Source organism: Oryza glaberrima, chromosome 4, assembly GCF_000147395.1.
Source record: "Oryza glaberrima chromosome 4, OglaRS2, whole genome shotgun sequence".
Lineage (NCBI taxonomy): Eukaryota > Viridiplantae > Streptophyta > Magnoliopsida > Poales > Poaceae > Oryza > Oryza glaberrima.
This window is the reverse complement of record NC_068329.1, coordinates 30,814,348-30,836,735: the sequence shown is the minus strand read 5'-3', so window position 1 is coordinate 30,836,735 and position 22,388 is coordinate 30,814,348. Positions and strand designations below refer to the sequence as shown.

The following is a 22,388-nucleotide window of genomic DNA, read 5'->3' as shown; positions in this document are numbered from 1 at the left end:
CAGGGCTAAGTTTCCTATCTCAATGGCCGTATATATCCTGTTGGATATAGAGGCCGGGTAGAAAATACCCTTCTCTAAAAAAAAAAAAAATTGGGGTCAGAACTTAGAACTCCGACCCCCACTGGGATCTTATAGCCATGCAATCAGACCTGTACGCCGGTAGGATCAGCCTACAGTTGCAAACTGAAGCATGCAATCTCAGTTATTAAGGCGTAATGTGACTGCATCCTGAATTTTCTGACGACAATTCAGTCTCAGGTCCGGGGGTTCGGAACTTTAAACGTCGACCACTCTTGCCGTTCTAATTACATCGTTTTACAGTAGATCAGTACTGGATGCGTATGTACACTTTCAATAAGACTGATCCTAGTGTGGTTTGGTCTAATTTAGAGATATATATATGGAGTTACTCGAATCATCAATTCACAAGTCCCAACATGCGCCGGAACCTTTACTGGTTGAAAGAATTTCATTTACAGTGAGGTTTCATCATGCATGCGTGATGCATCAACTAAAGAGTCTGGCATTTCTGCTACCATTCCGTTTGGTAATTCAGGATGCTTTGTTTCCAGAACACCCACAACTAAACCAGATTTTCCTTTCCCAACCTGAACAACGACAGCATGATGTGAGCTACCGAGCTTCACAGCTACAAGGTAGAGAGAGAGTGGGGTAGAGGAGGAAGGAGTATGACAGGTGGGTCCCACTTTATTTTTTATTTTTCTTTAATGACTAGGATGCCATGTGGACGCCATGTCAGCAAATACCACTATCAATACTGCTCTGGGACTTAAGTTGCACCGGTTTTAACGGTTAAGGGGTTAACATATCCGGTATTACGATCGAGGGTCATGAATTAGATTCGATCCATTTTTGAGGGGGTCAGAGTGAACTTATTCCTTCCCTTAGCTACCAGATTGACTTCATGTATGCAAGCACAGCTCGTTTTATCACGAGTGGGCCTAATTAAGGCCCAAAAGGCCGGCTACGAGATTGACTTCATGTATGCAAGCACAGCTCGGTTCCTGCAGGCGTCCCCCTCTGGTGAATTTTTTGTATTTATACTTTTTTTATTAAAATATTTACAAAAATAATTTTTTGTTTCAAAAATTTACAAATCTAATCACCTGCCGCCCTTTGGGAGGGCGATTTTTTACCCAAAGGGCGTCAAGGGACCTAAATGCAAAATTTCCAGCACAACTTGTTAGCTGTATGATTTTACAATTTAAAATTATATTATATAAAGTCAGATGAAATAAAACTTTATATAAAAATTGTAGAGCTCAAGGAGATCTACAACTTTGTAGTTAACAACTTTTTCATTCAAGATGTTTTAGATATCTAAATATTCGTTACAAAATATAAAACACATTTAAAAAAATCTCAAATCTACATTTCAAACGACATTGAATGGAGATAAACTTTATATAAAAGTTGTAGATCTTGATGAGATCTATAATTTTGTAGTTTATCACTTTTCCATTTAAAATCATTTGGAGTATCGAATAAGCATTATTAGTTTTTAAGCAATTAAAATCGCTGGAAAGGGTTTGAACACAAATAAAAATTTTGCATTTAGGTCCCTTGCCGCCCTCTGGAAAATCACCCTCCCAAAGGGCGGCAGGCGATTAGATTTGTAAATTTTCAAAAAAAAAATTATTTTTGTAAATATTTTAATAAAAAATGTATAAATAAAAATAATTCCCCCTGTGGTAGGCCTTCCTGACGTCACCGTCTTGATCCGCTGCTACTCGATCATATGGACCGGTAATAGTTTAATTTTATGCTAAACTAATACTTCTCCATTTCTGTCAAAAATTGTTAAACCATCGTCACCATGCACTGTTGCCTGTGAGGCTCCTGCTCCACGGCAACGACGACCATATGCCCAATCGCTTGTGACGCAGCCGTATGTGCCCAGCAAAATGTGGCACTAGTGTCTCGTTTATTTCACCGGAGGAAAAGGATTCGTCCTATGAAGCCCCATTGTGTTTTGGATTGGGAAAAACTTATTTTACATATTCACTCATATCCCTTAATCATAAAATTAGATATAGAGCATCCTACACCTATAAAAACCCGTTCAAACCGTGTCCCTGGTGGTTGAAATCATATCCCTCGATAGTTTGAACGGTGATTACCTATGTAACATATTCACTTAGTACTCGTCTCATATGACGTATACGTGGCACTACAAGAATAAATAAAAAAAATGTTATATTACTTTTTTAGAAAAAGAAAAAAAGCTTTGCTGCATAGTATGTATTACTCCCTCTGTTTCATATTGTAAGTCGTTTTGACTTTTATTCTAATCAAAATTCTTTAAGTTTTATTTAGTTTATAAAAAATATAACAGCATCTACAACACCAAATAAGTTTTACTAAATCTAATATTAAATATGTTTTGATAATATATTTGTTGTGGGTTAAAATTTTACTATATTTTTCTATAAATAACTTGAAGACAGTTTGATTAGGAAAATAGTTGTACGACTTGTAGTATAAAACTGGGAGCAATAGAGAAGGGAAGGACCATATATTAATCGAAAAAATAATAATAAAGAAACAGTGGAATTGCAGTGAGGATATCAGAGCAGAATTGCAGTCTGCAGATGGTCGGAGATGGCCAGAGCTAGCTACTTCGTCCATCGTCCCCGGCGGAGGTTCTGCCTGATTATAACTACCTGACGCTTATCACCGTGATAATCTAAACTAAATCCCAGTTCTCAAGGCGAAGTGGTATAATTAATCATATAGTATTATGCAGTTTATGTCCAGTCGTTGCTTCCCATGGTGGGATTCGGGCTCCGGGCCCATGTCTGCTACCAAGACGACGATTCCTTGCAAATTTCCCTTTCGTTGACAAATGATAATGCTATCTTCTTTTGATCTCAAGACCAGCTTTTCGTACTAGTTAACGCGGGCTCGGGCTCGGGCTCGGGCTCGGGGGTTAGCAACTCGGCATCTCTGCGTCGTCTTTCTTGTTAGTTATTTTATATTGGAGTCATCTTTGTCTGAGACTCTGACGAGTGAATCGTCCAGTTTCCAGCACATGCATCAGTCGTCGGCTCGTCGCGGGCTCTCGGGCTCAACCGGGCTCGGGCTGTTGATGTCCGAACGCCACTGCCACCGCCACGCGGCTCGCTTGTATAAATACTTGCGATCTCTTCTTCGTCCTCGTCGCATCGCATCCACTTCATCTCCAAGCTCATCACCTTCTTCTTTGTCACTTTGTCAGTCACCACACGCACCATCGAGTCGATCGATCGAGCAATGGCCGATTTCGTCACCGTCGCGATGCCCACCGCATTGGCCACCGAGCAGATCATCGACGCCGCCGGCGCCGGCGCCGACGACGACGCCGACAAGAAGCTGCGGCGCGCGCTGGTGGGCGGCGGCGCTCGTCCTCGCCCTTTTCAGGTCGCCGGGCGGCGTGTTCGTTCGCAGCAAGGCGCTCTTCGACGCCTATTACGTGATGCTGCTCGCCGTTGCCGTGTTCGGCGCGGCGGAGGTGGGCGTCGGCTGCTGGGTCTCTGCTTCCCCGAGCGACCGGCGGCGAGGCGTTGGGAAGCTTGTCGTCTGGGCCTCCGTCGTGCCAATCGTTGTCGTCGCCGGACTTGGAGGTTTCGCCGTACTCAAGTAATCAATGGTGCAGATGAGTTACGTTGGGTGCCTGCTTGTTCTTGCCAGTTTAATCTGCAGTCGTTTGCTTAGTGCCAGTAATGAGTGTGTTTTTGTAGCGGTTTGATATCAAATTACTGTTTTATTTCTGCACTGTATATGCTGTTTCTGAATTAATTTACCTATCAATTTGTGATTCGAGTGTACATTGATCAAAACAGAGCTACTGATTTTTGTCCTTGACGGGCGACGAGCTCGCCGGAAAACGCGGTAGCTGCGAAGTCGCTGAACCCGGTGTCTCTCACCACCTCGTGTTCTCGTCGTCGTTTGCGCGCGGCGGAGCTCCGGCGAGCTCCGGAAGCGGGGGAGATGACATCTTTGTTTTTTATGTGAACCGTTGGATGTGATTTCATCGGCCCAGATGGAGACGGATAAGCTGTACAAATGTCAGGGCACGTTACCACTGGCCCAGAAAAATACGGCCGGTCTGGTTTAGTAGGCCGAGGAAAAGATTGGCCCATTATGATTGGCAGCGATCCATATCACCAATTCATTCTTGTCATTCTGGCCCAACTTGCTCTTTGGCGCATGTAATTATCAGACTATTCAAATTTGTTGTTTTTTTATATATTATTAATACATTTAAAAAAGACTATTCAAATCTATAGTATTAGGTTATGTCCCATTGAATACTTGGTTGCTATATTTTTGAACGGAGAGATTAGTCTTTACGCTATTGCCAAAATTTGAATTTTTTAAAAAATAAGTTTGATGTTTTTCTCATCGTAATTTATTTTACAATTTAGGTTTTAAAACACTAAAAACATATTGTCAGGGTTACGGATTAGGCATACCCTTTGCCCTTCGATATACGTTACATATCGATATGGCATATCCACGCGCATGCGGATATTTCCTGTATATTCTAAGGAAACCTTTCACGGAATCTATAGATGGGAAGAATCCTACTCGGACAGAACTGGGTCGTTGGCGTATCGTATAGTGTCTGATACCTCCGAGTTCTATGAGGAGACCTCCACATCTGCGATATAAAAGGGGCCCCCCGAGGGGGGGTTTAGACATCGAATCTCAGAGCCAACACAACCTCCACAGCCTACGAAGCCGGAGCTTACGAGGAGCCAAGTCATCGAGAGCTAGTCGAATCAACTCGACTACAATCTCGCCGGATCCGACAAGTTCCCTTGTTCTCTTTGTAACCTGTGTTTTCTACCATATAATCCCACATCAACTGGATTAGGGCTATTACCTATCAAGGGGCCTGAACCAGTATAATTCTTGTCTTTTGTTTGCTTGATGTCGTACTACGTAGATCCTTATACCAACGTACCCCAATACCCTCTATATCCGGTCTACGGGTATCACCCGTCGACAGTGGCGCGCCAGGTAGGGGGCCTTGGTATTCAAGGTTCTACTACTATGTCATCCAGCTTCGTCGACAACAACGTCAGCACCAGCCTCAGCCAAGTACTCCCTGCTTCAACAATGCTGGTATGGACTCAAGTCGGCGAAATCGTCTTCCCGGTTTACACCACGATGCCGATCTCAACCGGTCCTCCAATGACCGGAGACGAGAACGCAGTGGCTACGAACCAAGGCGATTCCATGTCAAAAAATCCTCCCGTTGAGACGGAGAACGGAATATCGATGACATCCAAGCTCAAGAAGGATTCTGATACGGCCAAACCTTGTCCTTCTGACATGAACCACGAGCCGACAAAGATGACTTCCGAAGCCACAAGGTCTTGGTGTCCTATCCACAAAACTAAGAAACACACCCTGCAAGATTGCTGGATTTTCCTCAACGTCCGTGCTGAAATTCGCGCCTGCAAAGAACGTGGAATTCAGCGTACTTCTCCAACTTGGGATGTCTATTGTCCTATTCACAAGACAAAGAATCACGACCTCTCGAGCTGTAAAGTCTTTCTCGGCGCCATGAAAGCTCAGTCTCCTAAGTCATATATCCCCATCAGGGATAACAACAAGGAACAAGGAGCGACTCCAACTTCAGATCGATTCGTTGGGGTAATTGATATCGATCCTCACGAACCATCGGTCTTACGTCTCCTCGAGGACTATGGGTCATCGACAACGAGCGCGCCGCGGGAGGTATTAGCTATCGATGACGTTGGCACGTCAGCGCACGCCAACATAGAAGCGGGGAATCAATCGACTACTCCAGCCTAGCACATCAGGGCCGTTCAAGCGATACTGAGGGAAACTCCCTACGATCCCGTTCTGAACGTTGACCTCGAGCGTTGGACAGAACGACTACGGGAATCGGTGACTAACCTTAGCAACGCGTTTGAAGAAGCCGCTACCGCAGCACACCAGGAGCAGCCACCAACTAGCGAGGCCAATGGTGAAGATCCGGAACGGAGGGAATCACCTCAACAAGCTACCCCTCCACCTCGCGGCACTGGCGATCTTCAAGATCAAATCAACGGCCGCCGGGAAGCACGACGCACACGAGACAACGTGAATCACTCTCGGCGTCATGTCTCTTCACGGCGCCATGATAACGGAAATCGAGAAAATCGCTCAAACGAGGACCGGGACCACGACAACCACCACGATCACAACGATCGAGAACGACGGGTGCTAGACAATACTGGTCATGGCCGCCGCCGTATCGACGACGACGATGGAGATCGGCGCCGAGACAACAGCGGAAGACGACGACAGGATTCCCGAGATCCAGGCCGTCATCCTCGTAATCGTACGCCGGAACCAAGTGACCCATCGTCATCGTCATCATCCGCGTCCTCCTCATTGTCAGACAGACATCCACGAAGGACACACGACCGCCGGCAACCCACCGCCCCCAACGCTAGGAGTAGGGCTTTCGGTCGTTCCCTACGTGATGTCCGATGGCCTGAGAGATTCCGACCCGGAGCAATAGAAAAGTATGATGGGAGCACCGACCTAGAGGAGTTCCTTCAAGTCTACTCCACAGTACTCTATGCTGCCGGAGCAGACGACAACGCGTTAGCAAACTATTTACCAACTGCGTTGAAGGGTTCTGCACGTTCATGGCTGATGCATCTTCCTCCCTACTCAATCTCTTCATGGGCAGACCTGTGGCAACAATTCATCGCCAATTTCCAAGGAACATACAAGTGCCACGCGATCGAAGACGACCTGCACGCGTTGACACAGAACTCGGGTGAATCATTGAGGGAATATGTTCGACGTTTCAACGAGTGCAGAAACACAATTCCTGAAATCACCGATGCTTCTGTAATTCGCACCTTCAAATCCGGCGTCAGAGATCGCTACACTACCCAGGAGTTGGCGACAAGATGCATCACAACCACTCGGAGATTATTCGAGATCGTTGAGCGATGCGCCCACGCTGATGATGCGCTAAGACGCAAGAATGATAGGCCGAAGAACGGGGGAGAGAAGAAACCAGCCACGGACACATCTGAGTCAAGCAAGAAGAAAAATCGCAAAAACGGGAAAAGGAAAGCTCAAGCGGAAGTCCTCGCAGCAGAATACACGAACCCTCCCAAATGCCCAGACCCACAAAGCAGTGACACAAAGAAATCATGGTGCCCCATACACAAGACGGACAGACATTCTCTGGAAGATTGCCTTGTTTTCAAAAAGTTGCTCGAGAAGCACATGGCATTTGAAAAAGGCAAGCGAGTACGCGTTGTCGAGACGAACGAAGAGACGGCTCCTCACGAACTGGACTCAGCGTATCCAGACTCCGACCTCCACGTCTCACACATCTTCGGCGGTTCCACAACGTACTCCTCCAAGCGAGAATACAAGAAAGTGGAACGTGAAGTCTGCTCGACATGGCAGGGGGCTGCACCCAAGATGAAGTGGTCTGAGCAGAAGATAGAGTTCTCGGAAGAAGACCACCCCAAGACCGCCGTTATCCTAGGACGATATCCGATCGTGGTCGAACCCACTATTCGGAACATCAAGGTAGCGCGAGTTCTCATTGACGGTGGTAGCTCAATCAATCTTCTTTTCGCCAGCACTTTGGACGCGATGGGAATTCCGCAAAACGAGTTGACACCAACTGATCAACCCTTCCATGGAATTACTCCCCAATCATCGTCCAGACCTTTGGGCAAGATTACGTTGCCCGTGACTTTCGGCCAAGCCAACAACTTCCGAACAGAACAGATCACCTTTGATGTTGCTGAATTCGATACAGCTTACAACGCCATCATCGGGAGAACTACACTTGCGAAGTTCATGGCCGCATCTCACTACGCATATCAAGTGCTTAAGATGCCAAGACCGAAGGGAACAATCACTATTCAGGGGAACGCAAAGCTGGCGGTGCAATGCGACAAGCAGAGCCTCGACATAGTTGAGCAAACGCCTAGCCCACCCGCCATGACTGAGCCACCCAAGAAAGTGACCAAGACAAACAAGACACCGAAACCAGACGGCGCCATCAAGATTGTTCCACTCTCCAGTGCCAACCCCGACAAGACCGTCAAGATCGGGGCGACACTAAACGAGAAATAGGAACTCGCGCTCATCACCTTCCTCCGCGACAATGCCGACGTGTTCGCTTGGCAGCCATCCGACATGCCGGGGGTCCCTAGGGAGGTGATTGAGCACAAACTCATGGTGCGACCCGATGCCAAGCCAGTAAAGCAAAGACTGCGGAGATTTGCACCAGACCGGAAACAAGCTATACGAGAAGAGCTCGACAAACTTCTCAAAGCTGGCTTCATCAGAGAAGTACTTCATCCCGAGTGGCTAGCCAATCCAGTCATGGTGCGGAAGTCCAACAGAAAATGGAGAATGTGCGTCGACTTCACCGACCTCAACAAGGCGTGCCCCAAGGATCACTTTCCACTTCCTCGAATAGACCAACTGGTGGATTCAACAGGCGGTTGCGAGTTATTGAGCTTCCTCGACGCTTACTCTGACTACCACCAAATCAGCATGGCAAAAGAGGACGAAGAGAAGACAGCATTCATCACGCCGTTCGGGGTATTTTGCTATGTTAAGATGCCGTTCGGACTGATAACAGCTGAGAATACTTTCCAGCGCACGGTTTAGGGCGCACTTAGCAACCAGCTTGGCAACAATGTCGAGGCTTACGTCGACGACATCGTTGTCAAAACCAAGACATGCGACTCATTGATTGACGATCTGCGGGAAACGTTCGACAACCTCCGACGATATCGCCTCATGCTCAATCCTGAGAAGTGCACGTTCGGAGTACCGTCGGGCAAGCTGCTCGGATTCCTTGTCTCTGGCAGAGGAATAGAAGCAAACCCCGAGAAGATCAAGGCAATCGAGAACATGAAGTCACCTACAAGACTCAAGGAGGTACAAAAGCTAACCGGATGCATGGCATCACTAAGCAGATTCGTCGCTTGGATGGGAGAACGAGGACAACCTTTCTTTGCTCTGTTGAAGAAACAAGACAAATTTGTATGGACACAGGAAGCCGAAGAGGCATTCATTGCACTCAAGCGCTACCTATCAAACCCCCCCGTACTTGTTGCTCCCCAACCTAATGAAGAATTATTCCTCTATATTGCCGTCACGCCACACTCCGTTAGCACTGTCATTGTTGTCGAGAGAGAGAAAGTACAGCGACCAGTTTATTACGTCAGCGAAGCTCTCCACGACGCAAAGACAAGATACCCACAGATCCAAAAGCTGCTTTACGCAATCATCATGACATCAAGGAAGCTACGCCACTATTTTCAAGCCCACAGAGTCACAGTTGTCTCCTCTTTCCCTCTTGGTGAAGTTGTGAGAAACAAAGACATTGTCGGCCGCATTACGAAATGGGTAGTCGAGCTAAGCCAGTTTGATGTCCACTTTGTGCCACGAACAGCCATCAAGTCCTAGGTACTCGCCGACTTCGTTGCCGATTGGACTATGCCAGATAACAAATCAGACAACCAAGGCGACAATGCAACATGGACAATGGCGTTCGATGGCGCACTCAACAGCCAAGGAGCAGGAGCAGGATTTATCTTGACGTCTCCCTCCGGAGATCAATTCAAGCACGCAATCCACCTCAACTTCAGGGCGACCAATAACACTGCAGAATACGAAGAACTACTCGCCGGGATACGAGCTGCAACTACACTTGGGGCCAAGCGACTAATCGTCAAAGGGGACTTCGAACTAGCCGCGAACCAGGTACACAAAGATTATAAATGCTCTAACCCCGAGTTATCCATGTATCTCGCAGAAGTCAAGAAGCTAGAGAAAAAGTTCGATGGGATCGAGGTCCGACACTTCTACCGCAAGGACAACGTCGAGCCAGACGACCTAGCACGACGTGCGTCCAGACAAGAATCGCTCGAGCCTGGCACTTTTCTCGATATCCTGACGAAGCCATCAGTGAAAGAGGTTAGCGGTGAAGTCAGCCCGAACACCCCCGACATTAGCTCGGAGGTCACCGAGGCAGAACGCGCCGTTGCCGACATCGAAACCACAGACGACTGGCGCATCCCACTAATCAAATTCATCAGCAGCGAGGAGTTGCCCGAGGACGACACAGAGGCCGAGAAAATAACCCGTAAAACAAAGATCTACTGTATGGTCGGCAATGATCTATAAAAGAAAGCGCCAAACGGGGTACTTCTCAAATGCGTCTCGACCGACGACGGCAGACACCTCCTCCTCGACATACATGAAGGCATATGTGGGTCACACGCTGCCGGTCGGACATTGGTCGGCAAAGCTTTTCGACAAGGCTTTTTCTGACCAACCGCCCTTAAAGATGCATAAGACATGGTCCAGCGATGTGAAGCCTGTCAATTCCACAGTAAACAAACAAAGCTACCCGCGCAAGCGCTCCAGACTATCCCTCTGACTTGGCCATTCTCGTGCTGGGGGCTAGATATACTTGGGCCATTCCCACGAGGACAGGGCGGCTACAGATTCCTATTCGTGGCGATCGACAAATTCACCAAATGGATCGAAGCAGTACCCACGGGGGAAATCAAGGCCGACAACGCCATCAAATTCATCAAAGGGATATTTTGCAGATACGGACTACCACACCGCATCATAACTGATAACGGCTCCCAGTTCATCAGCGCCGATTTCCAGGACTACTGCATCGGGCTGGGGGTCAAAATATACTTCGCCTCGGTCTCTCACCCTCAAAGCAACGGACAAGTCGAGAGGGCAAACGGCATAGTACTATAAGGGATGAAAACCCGCATCTATGACAGGCTCATGTCACACGACGAAAGGTGGGTTGAAGAACTCCCGTCAGTACTATGGGCCGTACGCACCACACCGACAACGTCTAATAAGGAAACACCCTTCTTCCTCGTGTACGGCTCTGAGGCCATGCTCCCAGGCGAGCTACAACATCAGAGTACACGAGTACAGAAGCACTCCGACGAGAACCAGGAGGAGCAGCGAGATATCGATGTAAATCTTCTCGAGGAGCATCGGGAACGAGTTGCCGTCCGAGCAGCCAGCTATCAACAGACCCTCCGCCGTTATCACGAGAAGCGCATCCGTGCACGCATACTTTCGATCGGCGACTATGTCCTCCGACGAGTTCAAAGCCAAGCAGGGCGAAACAAACTATCACCTAAATGGGAAGGACCTTACACAATCACACAAGTCTTGTGGCCAGGCGCATTCAAAATCGCAGACGGCGACGGTCGCAAATTAGCAAATTCTTGGAACATTGACCAACTACGTAAATTCTATGTTTGAGTCAATATCATTCATACCTGTAAGCACCCTTACAGTATCAATAAAGGCTATTTCTAGGCCCATATCACAATCAACGTGTTTCGCTCGATGATCCCTCACTCTAATGACACCTAGCGTTGAAACATGTCCTTATGTCCCTTTACGCCGTCTCGACAAGGCCTCCGAGGAACCTAAGGGATCTTCGGCTGGGGACGCCCAGAGCCGATAAGGCCTTGTCAGATCCTGTAGAGACGAAAGACCATGTAAGATCTGGTCATGTAAGAGTTCTCGCCGTGCGTATTAACCACGCCGAGAAATCGGAAATCAACTTTCCAACTTCACGGCTGGGGGCTAGGATCAGAGCTTATTCAACTAAGGCAGGTCAAAGGTCCAAGAGCCTTATCCTCCAAGAAAACTCCTCCGACGATAAGGCTGGGGGCTAGGGAGAGTGTACGACTCAAACAGCTGACTAAAGTCGTTAACTGAGAACGCACTCTTACACATGACATCCAGAGTAAGGGACATTTGTCAAAGATAGATTTCTTTATTCACAAAATACTCCTTACAGTTTTTTCACAAATCTTTCGCTACATTACATCTTTTCCTAAGATATTTGTCACAGGGTACGAGTACTACCAAGAAGGCCAACGCCAGTCCATAGACTGGAAGATCTTCTCGGCCAACGGCGACATTGACCTTGCTAGATGGTCTACCTCCGCCGGAGTCCTCTGAGAACGAGCAAAACCCTCACGAAGATGTTCGAGGTCCAGGTGCGGGCGATGATCTCGTAGGCAAGCCAACACGTGCCCCCCGGCATATCGGCTCGATCGACGACACTCCTGTTTCAAGGCCTCGTCGATACGCTTGCCGATTCCATCGAGTTGGGCACAGGCCCCATTAAGCCACGAGATGTACCCGGCTGCCGACTCCTCGGGATCTCCGTGGACTACTCGAAGCTCCCTGCATACTCTATCCATGGATGTGCAGCAACTCTTCAAGTACAAGTTAAACCATACCTCACGGCCTCGGAGCATTTCCATAGCCTGCTCTTTCTTCATGGCTAGCATGGTTCTCTCGAGCTCCGCCACTTCAAACTTCGTCTTCCAGTATTGGATACGACGATCTTGGCTAGCAAGGGCACCCTCGAGATCTGCTAAACGTGATAACCACTAAGTCAAGCTATACATCTCTTTCGGGAACATGGCTGACCTAGTCAGGTGGGCATTAAGGGGTGAAGGGACTACTAACCTGAGGAAGTCGTTGCCATCCTTCCCTCTATATCAAGGGGTTGATCCACATGGTCAGGCGAGACGTGTGGTTCAAACTCGAGTACCGGAATTACTGCCAGTGACTCGGGCTGCCCGCGCTGCTGGACATCCTCGTCATCAGTATCTCTACAGAGGACAAAAGTTCCCGAGGTCAGCATACCAAAGTAAGCCGGGATAGTAATCGCACGCACAAAGGCAGTCAGAGTTCGAGTTTTACACATTATCTAGGAAATACAAGAAGTCCTACTCTTCAAAAAGGGGGAGAACGGACTCTCCCAGATCACCGACTTCTTCCATTACCTCCTTACACGTGTTGCTGGCCGCCCCCTGGTCCAAGATCTCGCGCAGATCGAGTTCAGGACGCGACAACCTTACACACGCGAGGACATGACACGCCCCGGTGTAGATTCCGTTTGACGTCTCCTCCGCAATCCTGGCCGCATGCTTGGAGGGGATTTCCCCCATCACCGTCGCCAGTTCCGCGAGAGAGGAGGTCAGCGAAAACTCATCGGGATTCGCCGGGATCGTGGACGTGACGCCGCATTCCCCGGCGAGCTGGTGAAGCCCAGTGTAGGTGACCCTCAACGAGCCCCGGATCTCAGATAGGTTGTTCCCGAGTTCCGACATTCGGTCCTCGAGCCCCTTCCGTTGTTGCTCGTTGCCGGCCGCCAACTCCCTCATCTTCGTGAGGTCTTCACGGGCTTCAGCCAACTCGCGCACCAGTCTGTCAGCACGTGCGTTCGCCGTTGCCGCTTCCGACCTCGCCTCCGTAATCTCGCGGCCGATGCCGCGAGCACCGGCTTCGAGGAGGTGCCCCATCTCGATTTGGAGCTCCTCCTAGGTGAGGACTACAGCTGGTAGGTCACAACCTGCCGTGGGGTCGCTGACTGGGCCACTAGGCGTCGCCTCCCGGCTCCCGGCTACGGGCACGACATCCGTCAAGGCCACGACGGGCGACGCACTAGAAGCTCCTCCGGACTTGGCTCGCGCAGCCTTTGCCCGCGCCTCCCTACAGGACGACCACGAGTCAGACAACAATCGAATAAGAGGCGCAGGGATTCAAGAATTCATCTACTTACTTCTCGCCGATTGTCACAATGCGTTGTCGTCATGGAGGTGGGGGAGATGCGTCCGAGGCCTAGAAGACAATCAACGCAAAGTAAGGAAAAATCCTTCTTGCTGCACGATTTAACGACAAAATAAATTACCGAGGGGGTCGACGCCTTGCGACGTTGTCCGATTACAGATGAGAATTTCCTCGGCTTTGTCGGAACATTGCCACCGCTAGTGGTGGCAGCATCAGACGCCTCCTTGACGACCTTCACTTTCAGAGATGACGCCACCTGATGGTCCACGAGCGGTCCGATGATATCAGTCAAAGGAAGGGCCTACGCTCAATCAAGTCATAAAGTGATTTCGAAAGAAGAATGCGGGATGTTCATCGAATATACTTACGTTGATGGCTTCATCACGTTCCGCTACACCCTTTTCACAAAGGGGCATAGGGATGTCACTCGCCGTGGTCGGGCCACTGATCATCACTTGGCCGACGCGGCGCTCCACGGTTTCCCCGCTCAGACCTGTTAATCGAGAACCAACCTTCGATAAGTCAAGAGGAATGCGAACACAAGTATGTCAAGATAAATGCGACAAAGATACCCCTAGGAGAAACCCGGGTCGCGTCCTCTGGCCCGGAATAGTTATAAGCTGGATGGGCCCGAGCCTGAAGCGGCTGGATCCGCCTACTAACAAAGTCTGCAACGACTTCATATCCCGACAAACCCCGTACTCAGAGATCGTCGATGATGTCGATAAACGACTGAAGAGAGGGGGGTCAAGGGGGGCTTTGCGGTCCAAGACGGAATCTTGTCCGGTTGATCTTCGGGAACCACGAAGACAGGGTTCGAGTCCTTGATCTCAAGATAAAACCATCTATTCCTCCACTTGCTGCCAGAAGAAGGGCACTGGAAGGGAATGTAACGCGACTTCAGGCCATCCCGAAGTCGGAACCCGACGCAACCAGATACCCTGTTGGATTCCATCCAACGCAGTTCGTAGTAAAAGCGAAAAAGATCAAGGAAAGGCTCTACCCCGATGTAAGCCTCACAAAGATGCACAAAGATGCTAAGGAAGGCGATGGAATTGGGGTTCAAATGGAGAAGAGAGAGGCCATAGAAATTCAAAACCAGGAGAAGAAATTTGGAAGGTGGAGGGAGAAAACCGCAGAGAACATAATCTTCGATCGCAACCATGCGACCCAAGATGGGCTAAGGATTAGTACCTCCTGCTTCCCTCTCCATGGTTCCACGGCCAGGAAGAGCGCCATCCTCCTGGAGTTTCTTCAACATTGCACTAGTGGAAGCTGATTTGCCGAGGTCCATTCCTGATCGAAGGTCGCCGAAAAGCGAGCCTAGGTTGATGAACTAGGGTTTCTTGCGGCGGCAGAGAAGGCAAAGAGTGCTTGGAGGTGGTGTGTGTTTAACAGGTTTGGCGGACTTCAAGATGGACTCCCAAAATTCCTTTAAATAGGCGCACTACCAACAGTGCGAATTCCAGGGAACAGAGAGAGATGCCCGCCGGAAATTTCTGGTCCCATTACGCGCGGCGGTTTTTTGGACTTTAGTTTAAAATTCGCTCGTGACCGTTGAGCTTCAAATGGTGTGCTCGACTACGGTCTATCTCCGTGGTTCTCGCACCGGGAATGACAACAGTCTCGACACCCGAAGTCGCAAATGGTTGCACGAGTTCATTTTAAGCAGAAGTCGGGGGCTACTGTCAGAGTTACGGGTTAGGCATACCCTTTGCCTTTCGATATACGTTACATATCGATATGGCATACCCATGCGCATGCGGATATTTCCTGTATATTCTAAGGAAACCTTTTACGGAATCTATAGATGGGAAGAATCCTACTCGGGCAGAACTGGGTCGTTGGCGTATCGTATAGGGTCTGATACCTCCGAGTTCTATGAGGAGACCTCCACATCTGTGATATAAAAGGGGCCCCGGAGGGGGGTTTAGACATCGAATCTCAGAGCCAACACAACCTCCACAGCCTATGAAGCCGGAGCTTACGAGGAGCCAAGTCATCGAGAGCTAGTCGAATCAACTCGACTACAATCTCGCCGGATCCGACAAGTTCCCTTGTTCTCTTTGTAACCTGTGTTTTCTACCATATAATCCCACATCAACTGGATTAGGTCTATTACCTATCAAGGGGCCTGAACCAGTATAATTCTTGTCTTTTGTTTGCTTGATGTCGTACTACGTAGATCCTTATACCAACGTACCCCAATACCCTTTATATCCGGTCTACGAGTATCACCCGTCGACACATATAACATATAAAAAGGTTCTCCATAAATTACATGTAAAACAACTTATCAGCTATAGGCCAAAACGATAGAAGATTAAATACTACCCCCTCCGTTTCGAAATGTTTGACACCGTTGACTTTTTAGCATATAGTTAACCGTTCGTTTTATTCAAAAACTTTCGTGAATTATGTAAAATTATATGCCTACATAAAAATATATTTAACAATGAATAAAATGATAGGAAAAGAATTAATAATTACTTAAATTTTTTGAATAAGACGAATGGTCACATAAGTGCTAAAAAGTCAACGATGTCAAACATTTTAAAACGGAGGGAGTAAAACTACTCCACACTAAGTAACAAAATTTATTGATAGTAAAAGGTAAAATTATATCGGTCAACAACGACAGCTATTTGAAGTCGGAGGAAGCATCAAATCGTCCTTCGCCGCGGCGGCGGCGGCGGCGGCGGCGGCGGAGGCGTCAGTAGCCGAGACGGCGGCGGAAGGTGTACCACCCCTTCTTGCACGGCGCGCCGATGACCCTCATGCCGCGCCTGCACGGCTTGGTGACCACCTTCGCCACCATCCTCCTCACGACCGACCTGCGTTTCTTCGCCGGCAGCACGGGCAATGCCTGCTGCTGCTGCTGCGCTCCGGCTCCGCCGCCGCTCTTCCTCGGCGGTGCCGCCGTACATGGCGGCGATGAAGACGACGCCGACGGCGAGCGCATGAAGACGACGCCTCTCTCTATCGTCTCGCCGGCGATCGAGCAGGGAGATGATGGAAACGACGAGTCCTGTAGAGAATGGCTGGCAACGCGCGGCTGCTGCGGCGACTTGTCGAATAATTTGCGCGCACTCGCCGTTGGTTTGGTTTATGTTTAGGCTGCATCGATTTGGGCGGTGGTTGGCACGGTTAGTCTTGCTAATCCTTTTTTTGAGTTTTTGTTTTTATTTATTTTCGAAAGAATGAAAAATAATGGATTAATGCGACAGGGTACAATGTTAAAAAAAAAACGATCAGCTGGAAGAAGGAAATTGTTGTCGAAAGCTGGAAGAAGGTTCTCCAGTAATGACGCTTCAATTACCATTGGTTGATCCATGTACAAAGTCCAATACACTCAGGACTCCTTTGGAACGAATTTTACAGGATTTAGTTGAAATCCTCTAAAATTCTCCAAAATTCCTCCGATTCGAACTCCCTTCCTAAAGTTAAATTACATCTATCTCACAAATAGCTGTATGTGTGTGTATGTGTGTGCTTTGCTTCAGTTACGCGCGTCGCTCAGGCGTGTCGGCGTGCCGGCGCCGGTGCCGGGGCAGGAGCCTCCGGGCGTCCGCGTCAGCGAGGCGAACCCGGGCATCGACATCGACCTCGTCATGCCGCCGCCGCGGGGCGACGGCGACGACGGCGCCGACAGCGACGAGGGCTGCCGCTGCAGCATCGGGTGCGAGCTGCCCTGCGTCGACGCGCTGTGCAACGGCGGGAGCCCGACGACGCCGGGGTGGCACGGCGTGCCGGGCCTAGCGCTGCCACCGCCGCTGCGGAGCGGCTGCAGCTGGATCTTCAGGTACGGCCGCGACGGCGTGGTCTCGACGAACTGGCCGTGCTCGTCGTCACCGTCGTCGTCGTCGTCGAGGGAGCAGACGGTGCTGGTCTCCGTGCGGATGGTGGAGTCGTCGCCGCCGCGGTGCTTCTTCCTCCTCCTCCTCGCGTCTTTCCCCCACCCATGCATCGTCTCTCTGATCCTTCGCGGGATCAGGGCAGCCTTGTACTTTGACCCCATCTGTTGTCGTACCAGCACAGTCAGATTAGTTCAATCTTATTTTTTTGGGGTTCAAAATTAAATACTAGACCTTCCATTTTCAGAATATATGACACCGTTAAATTTTGGACATTGACCATTCGCCTTATTGAACAATTTTAGTACAAATATGTAAATAATTGAGGCATGCTTAAAATATCTTTAGTGATAAAACAAGTCACAACAAAACAAATGATATTAGCACTAAGTATTTGAATAAGGCGAATGGTGCGTTGTGTATTTGAAAATAAAGGTAGTATGTCTATGGTGCGTTATATATTTGAAAATAAAGGTAGTATGTCTTAAGGTAATGGGAATTATCTCGCCTCTGCAATTCATCTATATTGATCTTGCTAATCAAAATGCCAATCCTTTAGGAGTGATTTCAATTTCATGGTATGCAATCTGAAGCTTTTGGGATATAAACAGGGCATTACCTGAGTGACAAGGGCATAAACAGGCAATGTGCTGTAACTACACAGGAACTGCCCGGCAAACCTGGTACATCAGGATGTATTCTTCGTTATAGGCGAAAAGAAGAAAAACGCAATACAGAGAAATTTTAAGTAAAACTGAGAAGCTGCTTACCCCAATATGAGACGGCAATATACTATCAGGTGGTTCTTGATGAAGCATGAATCATAACCAAATTGCCACTGCAGCATAATGATACAACCCTGTTAATATTTTACCACTTTACAAATGAATGCTAGCTCACAGCGTCTTATCATGCCGTACGAATTTCCCAGAAAATGTTGCTGTTAACAAAGGTTGAGACAGAAGTAGTTACCCAGAACCAGAAGAAAGAAGCCAATTCAAATGAGTTCTGCAGCAATTAGCAAACCAAAGAGTGTATAAGTTCAAGCTTGCCCTTAATCCTTTTAAAAAGTTAACTAGCAATGCAAATGTACCTGAAAGAGAATGAAATGGATCAGCCACAGGAGAAATTCTGGTTTCTTGAACCAAAAGAGATCATCCCGTGGCTTTATCCTTGGTCCGTATGCATTCATCTTTGCACCCTCTGCTGTTAAAGTTGCTATGACGTATTGCAGCTTTGCGCCAACTAGAAGAACAAGCTGCAGGACATTCAGATTATGGTCAATACCACATCATACATGTTACGGATTGTGCACGAAGCAAGCTGCAACTTACAGTAACAGGAAGAATGGCTATCCAAAAGTACAAGTTCGATCCTACAAGAAAATAACCATGTATAATGCTGGATAATGAGACAGAAATATGATAGTAGTGACGATATTAAAAGAGTGGTTGGAACTTTACCGTTGATATTGAATAACATGAAAGCAACAACAAAACCCCACAGCAGCCCACTGCATAAAAGGATTAAATGAGTAAGTTTTCTGATTATATATCTCCAATGAGAAAAATAAAATGGAAGTAACATCCATAAATAAGCAGCGCATAGACAAAAATATAAGGGTGTACTATTAAACCAACCTCACTCCAACAATCTTCTCAAACTCCTCTTCCATTGAGCGTACCATGTAATCATGGAAATCATATGTTGGTGCAAGATTGTGGGTCTGCAATCATTCTTAAGTCAAACAAGAGAGTACAACTAACAAATTTCAGCACACGCCAAACCAGCATATGGCGACAGAATTTTGAGAACAAGAATATTCAAGAACAATGAAAACAATATATATCTACTCTGTTCAAAACAGAAAAAAAATATGTATATCCACTCAACATGGCCATAGAAAAACAACTGCTTACCATTATGAAACCCTTGCGGAGGATAAGGTAATCTGCTCGAACAACAGATTGACCAAATTGTGCGAGAAAGCAAAACTGTATGGTAACACAATAAAAAAAATGTTAGCTGTGAACACAGAAAGCCTTATGCCTCACATTAGCAACAGCAATTATTTCCCTCAACATACCACACACTTGATCGCATTATTTTCACTCCAAGAGCGGAATGAATAAGATCTGCCAAGTGCTGGTTGCCTTCTAGTAGCTGATATATAGGCAATCTCTGTTTAAATGAGAACAGAAATGGTCAGATATCTTTCCATTATAATGCCAACATGTTTTTACAAAGATAATACTGGCTTCCTCAGTAGTTCCTTGTAAGAAGTGCTGTACAGCATCCTCAGTGCTAAATGCTTTCAGTTACATTTCATGTCATTATGTCCCATTACTTCGAACTATATATTATACTCCCTCCGTTTCAGGTTATAAGATGTTTTGACTCTAGTCAAAATCAAACTGCTACAAGTTTGACTAAGTTTATAAAAAAAGTAGTAATATTTTCGACCCAAGATAAATTCAATATAAAAATATATTTAATTATTAATTTAATAAAAGTAATTTGGTAATGTGAATATTACTATATTTTTCTCTAAACTTAGTCAAACTTGAAGCAGTTTGACTTTGACCAACGTCAAAACATCTTATAACCTGAAACGGAGGGAGTATATCTCATTATGAAATCTGAGCATAAAAAAAATGAAAGGTACACTTACGAGAAAATGATTCATGGTTATCCCTAAATGCTTCATCTTCCCATTTTCTCCAAGAATGGATCTGCCACCATCCAAATATTTAAGTATCATGTTTACCTTTTTCATAAACTTATACCAAAATAAGATAATAATAACATTATAAAACCAATTTTAACAGCAAACTTAGAATATAGTATTAACATAGCTAATCCAGATTTTTGTAAAGAGATATCATCATCCGAAAAAGAACAGAGGGACTAATGCATATTATATAGGATGCATAAAATTGAGCATAGACTTTTTCTAGAAGAGACATCAATTTAAAATTCACACGGTACAATTTAAATACTCCAAACAACAGGCGCACAACTATTCCTTGAACCAATAAAATGCATCTGTTTATGTACATCAGAAGTTTTGTATGTAACAAATTTACATATTCTAAATCTGTTTCATCATCATGGTGTGCTTTAGTAGTAAAGACATGCACAAATTAGTAAGCTTGAAAAATGTTAACCAGCAACAAAAGCTTCATGGAAGCCTAGCAGGCAATGCCATTAGCTTTTTAGCCATCCATTGAATTCATACATCGATATGTTGCGTAACCTACATATAGTTACTGTATTTTTTATAAGTGTTTTGATGACATCCAAAGATCCCAAGTTAAAAAATATACCAATGAAAATCAACAGTACATCTTAATAACATTGAAAGTTGCAAATGTTTAGAAAAGTTTATAAGAGGTGTAACTTGTAACTGAAATGGAAATTTATAACAACTAGAAAAAACCTTGAGTATAGCAAGCAGCATCGTCAAGCAACTGTATGTCACATGGGTTACTGCCATGACAAATATAAAGCGGTGCAGCTGCTCCAGACCTTCATGTGAAACAAATGACTCATATCCCTGCACATGACATTTACTACAACATTTGTCATCCAACCCAATAAGTCCAGCAGTCAGAAAGTTAACAAACACACCTCAGCGCAACTTTGATTATGATGGTAACGAGCTTTAAGGTTCCTCCTGGCCGCATGGTGCAGAATGACTTCAATTAGGTGCTTGCGTGCACTAGATACGGCATGCTTAATCTTTATAGATTCTTCAACCTCTTCTCTGGTGCATGGGGAGAAATTGCTGTTGTAGTACTTTGAATCAATGCATATACCTGAGATGATTCTTGATGTAGCTGCCAGAAGCAGAGATATGAAACCAAGCAACATCATTTCTACAGCAAAGTCAGAGCAAATCATTAGTCCACGTTGCACAGCAGTCCAAGAAGACAAGCTAGCAAAGAGAAATAAATAACGGATGGCCTACCTTCTTTCATCTTCTCCATTGCTTTGTGGAGTGGATTTCGGTGGGTTTTCTTCAACCACTGAACATGTACAAGATTACTATGAGTTCTATTTCAACATAACGCGTGACTGAATAATCGATTAAAAGAAAAGGAAGAGAGGCTTTCATATAATGTAGAAGAACTTCCACAGAAAAGAAAAGCTTATCCTTCATTGCTTATTGTTCCAAAACTCTGAAAGATGAACAAAAGAAAAAAAATAAAGGAGAGTCCCAGACAGGGCCAAGCTACTATTAGACCATCAACACATTTTTTATTTTCTCCAAACAGAAAAAAGAACACACACAGATAATATTGAGCCTCACTAAGCAAGTGACGAACGGATTAACAGAAAGAGATACTACATTTATCAGTGTAATATTCAGGGTACTCACATAGCTGAGGCGATGAATGGAGCGCTCGATGAGCAGCGAGCCGGCGACGAGGAGAGTGAGCACGATGGCCACCGACCACGTCGGCGTCAGCGCCAATGACCGCCCCTCCTCAGGGACGGCGGCAGCCCCGCCGCCCTCGCCTCCGGCCATCTTGTTTTTTTTCCCCTCAAGACGCACACCAAGGAGAACACCTTTTGCTCCTTTTCTTCTTCTTCCTCCTGATGAGCAACTCCTCCTATTCTTCTCCACTAACCGCCTCTGCCTCTAATGCAGGCACCACATTGCAATTGCCGCCACGAGAGGAGCTCAAGGATCAAGAACAGACCAAGAAACCGCAGCAATGTGCAGGGGTTGGATTAAAAAGACCCGTTCTTTCCCCAGTTTCTTGGCATGGGATGCAGCTGTCCGCTACATTACATTGCCATTAGCATCAGGCAGAGCAAAACCTGGACCATGGGAAAGAAAAACTAGGGATCTTGGAGGAGGAGGAGGAGAAAGGA

At 46.8% G+C, this 22,388-nt stretch overlaps 1 protein-coding gene across 1 annotated transcript; it reads right to left on the bottom strand.

Moving 5' to 3' along the window:
* Positions 1 to 16,922: 16,922 nt before the first annotated feature.
* On the bottom strand, positions 16,923 to 22,254 carry LOC127769447 (MLO-like protein 14). The gene is made up of 15 exons (XM_052295030.1): positions 21,889 to 22,254; positions 21,478 to 21,535; positions 21,138 to 21,385; positions 20,947 to 21,063; positions 20,179 to 20,239; positions 19,594 to 19,688; positions 19,427 to 19,501; positions 19,148 to 19,233; positions 18,971 to 19,020; positions 18,842 to 18,882; positions 18,601 to 18,765; positions 18,480 to 18,515; positions 18,278 to 18,345; positions 18,127 to 18,187; positions 16,923 to 17,671 (listed from the first exon to the last, which is right to left on the bottom strand). Exons 1-15 carry the CDS (start codon positions 22,036 to 22,038, stop codon positions 17,153 to 17,155), a joined length of 1,830 nt encoding a protein of 609 aa, XP_052150990.1. The 5' UTR covers positions 22,039 to 22,254; the 3' UTR covers positions 16,923 to 17,152.
* Between the last annotated feature and the right edge of the window lie 134 nt (positions 22,255 to 22,388).